Below are 10,630 nucleotides of genomic sequence, written 5' to 3' on the forward strand. Positions count from 1 at the left end.
ACAGTAAAAGAAAAAAGTCAATAAGCAAAGTTTGTACATTTTATTATCAGCTGAGCTGTGAGGGAAAAAAAATACCGTCAAATACTGTGAAACCGGTGTAACTGTTAAATACCGTGATATAAAGTTTGGGTCATACCGCCCAGGTGAGGGGAACCCACTGCTCCTTATGGGGACAAAAGCCCAGTCCCCACTGGGGATGGGTCAGGGGTTAGGGTTAGGACTAAGGTATAAATTGAGTTTAGGTTATGTTTAGGGTCAAGTATCTATTTTTATTTATAAAGTTTAGTAATTTCTTTAAAAAAAAACTACGTTAAATTCTGTACACAATAAAACATAAAATCACAAATAAAATGAAAGGCAACAGAAAGAAGAAGAAAAAAAATCTTATGTGCCCATTTTTTCCAAAAAAATAATTCAAACAACATTAATCTGCAAAAAACTAATCCGAAAAAAATTCAACTCCTCAAGCAACATTTTATATAGATCCACATTATATTTCATATTTCTTCAACTTTTATCATTCTCTTCAACACTAGGTTTGGGCAGCATTGGCAAAAAAATTAATTACAATTAATTGTGGTATTTAGCAGATAACGATTAATACCCTGGAGTCCCTGGATCCTGGTCACATGACTTATTTAAATCACTCTAGTGTGAAATATTTGCTTTACGTAAAAATTTGTTCCAAACTGTGTCAAAAGTACAGACTACTTTTTTAAAATTGTGTCGACAGACCGTAAACCTGTAAGTAAAACCTGAGTTATGATAAATAAATTACAGAACTTTAAAAAAATGTTTTTCTTATATGAAGCAGAGAGGAGTGTTGCATCTGGTGGCATTAATCGTATTAAATGTCATGTGGCTCTAAATAATCGATGAAAGTTTTTATGACGATTAATTGCACACGATATGATTTTACCCAACTCTATTAAACACACACGTTGACCTGACATTTTTAACATCACGCTCCAGATTATTCTATAAATCTTATTCCTTGGATTGAAGTACACAAGTTACACAACTGCTTCAAACTGTTTGGAAATTTATGTTTTACAGACATCTCTATCCCCTTAATATTGTAACAACTCTATTTTAACAAAATTTAATTGGATGTTTAAAGTGTTTTTATGAGCCTGATACTTAACTGATAAAATACTATAATCAACCAAACCATAGAATTTCAATATCTTCAATTGATAAAATAATATACAGTATTTGATGGGATGAATGTAATGCTTTCTAGTGATAATTCTCACAGCTCTTTTGCTGTAAAACAAAAATAGGATTTGTAATTGTTGTACACGCTTTACCTCAGACTTCAATACAATAAATTAAGTGTGGAACAATTACTGCATTATGTAACAGAGCTTTATCATTGAATATCTCCCTTACTTTGTACATAGGGCTGGGCATCGTTTGAATTTGAACAATTCCAGTTCCTCTTTTCGATTTCACGGTTCCCAATGATTCCCAGTTTAGATTGTTTTTAGAGGCAGGGTCAAAAAGTTTACGTGGTTTAAATCAGGTAGCTAGAGTTCTTTCTGGATGAACAGATGTTATGAATTTATTTTTCACACAGGGGTACTCTGCAAAACTTGTCCATCTAACCAAATCGTACACTTATATTCAGCCAAAGAGTATTTTTCATCTTGGTTTGAGATGATATACTAAGCAAGAGCAGAATGTGTTTGATTATTAATCTTGTTAGCCTGGAAATGTTTTCCTCATTTCAAGTCTTACTAAGTGCAGTTGTCTTACTGTACTAGCAGATTATTGCACTTAATTTTTACAATTTGAGTCTGAACTAGAACTGGGCGACATGACCCAAACTTTATATCACGGTATTTTCAACAGTTACACCGGTTTCACGGTATTTGACTATATTTTTTTCCTCACAGCTCAGCTGATAATAAAATGTACAAACTTTGCTTATTGACTTTTTTCTTTTACTGTACCTCTGTATCACTGTTTCCCTCCTCTTGTACATCTTTTCTTCTTTGCCTGGTTGTAGACAGTAATCATGCATTTTGGTCCGATCGTGAAGGGTTGAGAAAAGATCATGATCGGGCCTATCGTTGTGTGTAGATAAAACTTAAAAGGATGACTCACTTTGCACACCAGTCAGCTTCGCTACATTACAAATCTACTTCTCCACGGGCTTTTCACAATAAAAGCTCGCTAGAGTTTCCATGCAATAACGTGTCCGTTATAATGTAGCGCGTTAAATCTTAACCGTGCACGTCACTGAAGAGGTGTTTACTATTCAGCGATGGTGAAAACGGGATGGTTTTTTTTTTTACGTCAGACCATATAAGCGGCTGAAACACACCACCCACTGCCAGTTGTTCCAACAGTAACGTTAGCATGCTAACGCGCTTAGCGGTGCTGCGAGGAAACGTGTCCTCAGGGAAACAGTTCACTGGCGGCCGCGACGAAATGTTCCGCACATGTTCAGGCTATTAACACCGGTATTCAGAAAAGTCATATCGTAACAAAAATAAAAACCAATTTTCGGTACAAAACGGTATACCGCCCAGCACTAGTCTGAACACCAACTCAAATTGGTGTTCAGCGGCCCACCTGGGTTTTTTCCTTCGTTGGTGTTGGGCAGCTTCTTCTTCCAGTTGGCAGACTGGGTATTGAAACTAGGTATCGAAATTTAAATGTCTGAACAATTCCGGGAGAATTGAAAAATTGTTCCCGGTTCCAGTCGACACTCGAGACTCGATGCCCAACCCTATTTGTACAGTCCTGCAGTGGATTTAGCTATTTTTGCTCTTGATTTATATGAGGTTTCCATGCCAGTTTTTCATCAATAGTTCACCCAAAAACTTCACCTCACTGACTCTACAGATCTCAACACCACCAACTCTAAATGAAACGTTGATAGTTTTCTTTCACACTATCATTTCAGGGTTTCCCACAGTGCATTATAAGCCTGGTGGGCTGCCAGGCTTTACATGCCTCCCCGCCAGGTTAAGCTTCGTTTGTTTACTCAGAGCGGACGTCAACCCACGGAGCATGTACTAAATTAGTAAAGCTAAAAACCTATCCTAATGACTCTCGGCGTGCAAAAATGCAGTCATAGTCATCAAAAAACTTTAGAGTTCAACAATATGTTAAAAAAGTGGCAGTTGCAACTCGCTGGACCCACAGAAAAACACTCCTTCGTCGCTCTGTCCCAGCCGGCTGCAGGCAGCGGGGCTCTCCTCTCTCCACTCACAGAACTAGCCCCTCCCTCCCCTGAACATTAACCCTTTAGACCAGTGGTTCCCAAACTTTTTATCTTCTGACCCACAAAATATCCATGGCAAAAACTTGTGACCCCAAATATTACTGGTCTGAGTACACAAACTTTGTTAATAACCCTAAAAACACAGGCTTTTTGACAATTTAAACAGCTTATACACTAATATAAATACTTATTTATACTTATTTTGTGTTTTTGTAATAGTTATAGGGAAACATTACATCAGCAATTATTTTATTACCCTTTAAATTGATTTCTGGAGATTATCCAAGGTGCTTCATGACCCATAATTGGGTCCCAAGCCCAACTTTGGGAACCAAAGTGCAGTGGTTCCCAAACTGTTCAGCTTTTGACCCACAAAATAACAGCAGCAGAGACCTGTGCCCACAACTATTTTTTGATGATAAACATTTGTATCAGGTCAACTAAACATGAACATAGTAACAATATTTTTATACTACATTTATCCATTTTAAATACACTAACCTCACTACTTTGTAACAACTAAGGCAAAAATGTAATTAATTCAGAAAATCTTTTCAGGACCCCACCTTGATGTTTCAGGACCCCACTTTGGGAAACACTGCTTTAGGACACCGATATTAAAGCTTTACCCCCCAGAGCAGCAAAAAAAAGTCTCTTATAGTTTTATTTTTTATTACATTACTGATATTTTACATGGATTGGAGTTCTTCTGAGGTTGTACAAAGATAATGAATAGTACAAAAAGGATGTGATTTGAAGATTTTGTAGTTTATTTAAAAAATATTAGTTGGTATTCAATAAAAAAAACATGTTGAAAATTACAAATGTGTTAATTTCTACAAAACTGTCAAATATATTTACAAAATACGCTGAATTTCAATAGTTTCTGATTCAGATTTGCAAAAACTTCATTCAAATTCATTTGTTGTAAGAGACCAAACAGGTAAACAGTACGACATGGTTGAGAGTATAATGGCATGAAGATAGATATTTGAAACAGAAGATGTCAGATTGGATCTAATTTTTGAATAAACTTATAATTTCTGTTTCAACTTAGTGGTTAAGACTTGTACATGAACACGTTTGTAACATTTGTTCAAAATAAACCTGCTTCTTATGACTTCTGTAACATGTTTTGAATAAAATATTATCAGTAAAAACCTCAAATCATGTCCTTTCTAATAATTATTAGAACTAGAAGAACTTTAACTCAGCAGAGTTTCTCCCAGGATTTTTTTAACCGTGGTGGTGACCTCTCATGTGGGGGTTTGACAAAATCTGGTTGTCCTCAAAACATTTTGGTTGTCCAAAAATATCTCAATAAAAATATAATTTAATAAGTAGGCTATATTGTCCTGTATACAACGTGTAATATATACAAATGTTGTCAGTCAGCAGGTTGACAGTTTTAGGAGCTGCTTGAGGAGAACTTCCTCGTTCTCCTCCTCATCCTCTTCTTTGAAATAGAGAGCAAAAACCAACATCCATAAGCTTTCTGCTTAAAGGTCAAACATTTTCTTTTAAATAGGTATACTTATTAAAGTTACACTTTAGTGTTCTTAGGACTGAAGACTTTCTGAGGAATTAAACATCTTTTCTATAATTTGTGTTTTCAACTGAGGAGCTTTGATATATTTATTTTAAATAAGTTATAGCAGAGGAAGTTCTCTGCACAGAAAAAAATGTATATATTTTTACTGTTTTTTTTATTTTTTTTAACCAAACTAACAAGTTTCTCCAGTAAAATTATTGTGTAATTTAAAGGCATTGAAACACCTGGTTAAATTTAGAAGATGTTATGATTAACTACAAACATCTGAAGCTGACTCAGAGAACTCTGTGATTTTAGAAAAATAAAAGTCAAATGTAGACACGTCTTTAAAAGACCCTCCTCCTCATCCCCGTGCAGCTGCGGTCAGCGCACCTCCACCCCACCTGCGTGATTAATACTGATTTTTTGCTCAAATTACAAATTTTTTTACGCTCATTATACACGTTAAACGTCTGAAGGGGTTGACATGATGTATGAACTTTAAGTCCCGGGCTGGGCTGGTCGAAGCCGAGCTGCAGGTGGACAGGTTCGCTGCACCTCGCTTTAAAAACAGTCAGCTGATCCGTCGCGGCTTTGTTGCGCTCATGGTGTGAACTCACAGGGGGAAATGCTGCAAAGTGCTTTTAGAAATATAATAAATATAAAATACGACTTGGTGGAAAATAGTCCAGGAAAAGTGTGCGTTCCCGGGAGGTGTTCACCTGCAGCTGAGTGAAGCTGACCCCCCACCCCCAGAGAAAGAAAAAAAGGCAGTAATTATTGATAAGGTAGTAACCATGCTGTGGCTTCACCTGTCGCATTTTCTTTTAAAGAAAGAAAAAGTAGCTTGCAAAGCTGTCGCATCGGTGCTACGTGATTAAAAGCAGAGCTGTGCGTCTAATCACACACACGTCTTCCTATCTTTGTGAGGACCACACACAGCGCTCAGCCTCGCTCTGCGCCGTCTTTTCCCCCAAGTTTGGTGAGGTGGACATGGAGGGGCGCAAAAAATAGCTCTGGACTTGATCTGGTCTTATTTAAATAAAAATGACTACATGCCGTGAAATTCTTAGAGGGGCGGGCCGTCTCATTGGGGTGGGGGGGCTGTATAATGGTAGGGGAAACACTGGTTTAGATGGTTGAGTATTTTGTCTCATGTTTTTATATCTTATCAGTGCTTAAAGGCAGGACAACATGCCGCCCTTTTAAGCTTTTCCTCACACATTTGTCATGTTTGCTTTTTCACATCATGCATGACCAACTAACTTAAAAAAACTTTATTGAATAACTGTATCATACAGGTCTCAGCAAGTTTGAAAGTCCTGTGAAGATGATGTCAGATACAGAAAAAGCACAAAGAGCCTCTTGATTAGCCGGTCGATGGAGATCAGGGCTTCCCACATGCTACACTGATATGTCAGATTTGAATGAACGTTTTGAGTCCTGAATAGTGTTTTCAGTGTTGTTTAAGTGACTTCGAACAAATCAATGTGTCTGATTTAGTTTTCTTCTTTTGTTTTGTAGGACCTGGGCAGTTCAGAACAGTGTGTGAAGAAGTTGGCCTTGAAAGGAGCTGCAGGTTGTTGAGAAATGATCACCTTCTGAGATGTCTTTCAAGCTTGTATTTTTGAACCCTACCACCACGTTGTGATCTGTGCTTCTCACTCCATCCTTGCTGCTGACCCTACCCCGGACAGCTTGCTCAGAGAAGCCCTTCCTGACCAGCAGCTGCGTCCTGCTTTCTGACTCCTGTTCCTCCCTTGTTTCCTGTCCGTGGTCAGACAAAGCTGAAGCCTCCTCTCCCTTTACCCCACCCCTGATTTTTGTTGGTCTTTCAGCACAGTTGGGTTGACACTCGCAAGCTGCTTGATTTGTCAAACACACACTTAGATTCTTTCAGGGTACTACTGCTGTTTGGAAAAACTCAGCAGGTGGTGTAAACACTTCTGAAGACCTGGACTGTTTATCTGTCACAGATAAAGACTTTCAACATGACCTCCATGTCAAGTCTTTTCTCCTTTACAAGTCCGGCAGTCAAACGTCTACTCGGTTGGAAGCAAGGAGATGAGGAAGAGAAATGGGCTGAAAAGGCAGTGGATGCTCTTGTGAAAAAGCTAAAGAAGAAGAAGGGTGCCATGGAAGACCTGGAAAAAGCCCTGAGCTGTCCTGGACAGCCCAGCAAGTGTGTTACTATTCCCAGATCACTGGACGGTCGACTCCAGGTGTCCCATAGGAAAGGTCTACCTCATGTGATATACTGCAGGGTGTGGCGCTGGCCTGACCTTCAGTCCCACCATGAGCTCAAACCTCTGGAGGTGTGCGAGTATCCGTTCGGCTCCAAACAGAAGGAGGTCTGCATCAACCCCTATCACTACAAGAGAGTGGAGAGCCCAGGTAGGTTCTTCTGTCTTCGTTTCCCACAGTGCATGTTTTACAGAGAGCAAAGATTGTGACAAAGTGGGTTGGACCTGTTATACCTACCCTTTTCATACATTCAAGATGTGCACTTCATTATTTTAGTGCTTTATAAACATCCAGTCCTTAAATTAATACCTGTAATAAATTTAATGGTTAAAATGTTTACAAATGACTTATTTCTCCCCCTTTGGCATCATCTTATAAGAAGCATTTTGCTCTATGACCTTGCTAATGATAAAGAGGCTGTATTGTGTCATGGGGGGTTTGGGGTCACATTACAGAGACTTAAAACAAAGAAGTTCGCTGCAAGCAACCAGAATTTACCACATTTGACACTAAGCACAAAGTTTAGTTTATTGTAGAATAATGTATTTTAACAACTGTTCTGTCAGTTTTTGTTTGCACAGAAGTGACTACAGTGGTCTGAAAATGTGACAACTGAAAAGTCATATATTCATATAGACCGGAGCAAGCTAGCAAGCAGCTTAAAACTTTAGTGAGTCATCGACATGAAAACATAAAGTGAGATGCGATTTTACTAGACATTTTTGCTGTATGTAACTAATTTTACTATAAAAAATAAACAGTTCTTGTGGTCTGTTAAGGAAGGACTGTTTATGTGCTCAGATGAAACAGATTTTAAAAAAGCAATAATGGTGCGTTCACACCGAACGCGATTTCAGCTTCAAAATCGCAGCCAACGCTGAAGTCTGAAGCTTGTGCACTTTGAGGTCAGACGCAGGACAGTTGTTGAAGCGCCGCACGGCGACAGCCGCCCCGCCCCTCCCTCCTCTGTCGGGCTCCGTTTAATGTCGGACGAGGAAGTGGCTTTGCTTTATTTACAGACAGCCAGAACGTGTCACGTTCATCAGATAATTAATTCATAATTAATTCACCAGATAATTCAGAGAAGAGGCTCACAGCTGCTTTCAGGACTATTTTTTTCAGTCTGATGAGTCGCTGTCACGCATTGCTGCGGATCAGGACACGACTGCAGCACTCATTTCAGCTAAAGAGCAGGAGCTCCGTCTGTTTCAGGTTAGTGGACATCATTCAGTAAACTGTCCCGTCGGGAAATATGTCGCTACGTCACACAGTGGAGTCTCTCTGATTGGTTGACGCTGCGCGTCGAGCTGCAAAAGTTCAGATTTCCCCACTTCAGCGATTTGGACGATCTGAGCGTTCGACGCTCAGATCGTTCAAATCGCGCTGCTCTAATCGCGCTTGAGGCGCCGCAGAACTTCCCGACGTTGCTTGAAGCGCCTCCACCATAGACTTTGCATGTAAACCTGCTGCTCCTGACGCTGAAATCGCGTTTGGTGTGAACGCACCATAAAATGTGTTTAATGAATAAACAACTTGCAGGGAAATTTTTAAGCACCTTTTAATAGAAAAAAGTGCATGTTCTTTTTAATCTGAAATATTTGGGGAAAAAAAACATTAACACATTGTAAATGTTAAGAAAATTAAAAACAAAATAATTGAATAAATTTTTTATAGAGCTATTAACCTCTTGCATGTAGGGGTGTAAGAAAATATCGATACACTGAAATATCGCGATATTTCATTTCCCGATACTGTATCGATATTCTAAAGCCCTGTATTGATTTTTTATTAAGGTTTAAAATGTCAACTTTCCTGCCAGCCGTTCATTTTTATGTTGTAGTTCAGCCTCTGACCACTAGTTGGCAGCAGTGAGCCAGACATTTGGCTCCTCTACCTCTTGAGGTAGAGGCTATTGTTAAGTGTTGGGTGACCATATTGTAAATTAATATTAAAAACTAAAAGCTGCAAAAATATATTTTCAAACTATTTATTGTCAAATTTAGTCTAATAATTGAAATCATGGATGAAATAAGAAATATGAAACAAATAAAATAAAATGCATACAAAGCAGAACACAGCTAAATGTATCAAAAGTATGTCTCTGTAATATTAGAATTTTCTGACAATGAATTTTGGTTTTTCATTTTTTTCTACTGTAAGAGGTTTTTATTTAATATAATTTTTGGACAAAAAAATCGCAATATATCACCTTGCTTATAGTATCGCAATATATCGGGATATATCGTATCGTGACCCCTCTGTCATGATATGTATCGTATCGCCAAATTCTTGCCAATACACAGCCCTACTTGCATGTATATATTTACATGTTCACTACTTTTATATTTAGATCAAGAAGGAGCTTGTTAAGTATATCGAATTAAAAATGTAAGCATAATTAGAAACAAATGCAGCATGAAACCAGTTTTGAGTGGTGCACATCCTTTAGTAAAGCTGGTAAACAAATATGCAAAGATTAAGAGGATATGGTCATGCAGGTCTTTTCAGTCCAACAGAAAATCCATATGTGTAGCTCTCAGTGTTGTTGGAGTGTATTCCTCAGGCACTTCAGACTGGGTGTGGCTTCAGAGAGCTGCTTACTGGATGCATAAAGCAGTCGGACTGAACGCCCAGCTCATCCTCTCCACAAACTTCACTACTTACGATATATTAAAGGTGGTGTGTTACGCAAAACTGAAAGTTATTATGCAAAGTAGGTATGTAAGTTATCGATTAATGAAATAATCTAAAGTTAATTGATCTTATCGATCGACTAACAATTAAATAAGCAGCCATTTTCTTAAAAACCTGAGATTTCTCTTGAATCAAGGGTCTTTCTATAACATTAAGGGCTAATTTTTTACACACTAAATTAAAGAAAGTATAGTATTTTAACAGTTCTTTGTGCCAGCTGTGTGAGTAAACAGTGACAATGAACAGAGAAAGGTGGATTTCTCTCACATGATCAAACTTGGGCATATTTATAACATATAACAAAACAGGAATCTGTTAGGTTGGTAGTTGAAAAAAAAAGAATAAAATAAGTAAAACAATCCACCCTGAAGATGAAAGAACTATTTAAACACAGGGTAATATTTTAAGATGAAGATTAACTCAAAAACTAATTATAAACATAATAAAATATCCCTGAAAGACGTGAGTACAAATGAGTTCTGGAACTGTGTTTGTTTACATTCCCTCTGGTTCTATCTGTGCTGGACCGCTCGGTATGATATGATGTCAGTTACTGTTCATTTGATTGGTTCACTGACCGGGTCACGTCACACAGATGAGATTAACTTCTAGTTAATTATTTGTAGTGAAACTTTTTTCTTTCACACAGTTAAAATCAACAAGAAGCTAACGTTAGCCACAGCTAGCTTACCGTTCTCTGTCGTCCTGCTCTCTTGTTGTTTTAAGCGTCATATTGCTGGACAGTCCCGTAGACCAGTGGTTCCCAAACTTTTTATCTTCTGACCCACAAAATAACCATGGCAAAAACTTGTGACCCCAAATATTGAGTACTGGTCTGAGTACACAAACTTCGTTAATAACCCTAAAAACACAGGCTTTTTGACAATCTAAACAGCTTGTACACAAATATAAATACTTATTTATAC

General features: G+C 38.0%; 1 protein-coding gene across 2 annotated transcripts in view; it reads left to right on the plus strand.

Moving 5' to 3' along the window:
* The window catches only part of smad5 (SMAD family member 5), a 28,080-nt gene that overhangs the window by 3,278 nt on the left and 14,172 nt on the right, over positions 1-10,630 (plus strand). For both annotated transcript variants that reach the window (XM_014027620.1, XM_014027621.1), the window contains exon 2: positions 6,291-7,160. In XM_014027620.1, the coding sequence (XP_013883074.1) occupies positions 6,758-7,160 (403 nt within the window). In that variant the 5' untranslated portion in view covers positions 6,291-6,757. The remainder of the gene's footprint in view (positions 1-6,290; positions 7,161-10,630) is intronic.

The sequence above is a fragment of the Austrofundulus limnaeus genome, unplaced genomic scaffold, assembly GCF_001266775.1.
Source record: "Austrofundulus limnaeus strain Quisiro unplaced genomic scaffold, Austrofundulus_limnaeus-1.0 Scaffold666, whole genome shotgun sequence".
Classification (NCBI taxonomy): Eukaryota; Metazoa; Chordata; class Actinopteri; order Cyprinodontiformes; family Rivulidae; genus Austrofundulus; species Austrofundulus limnaeus.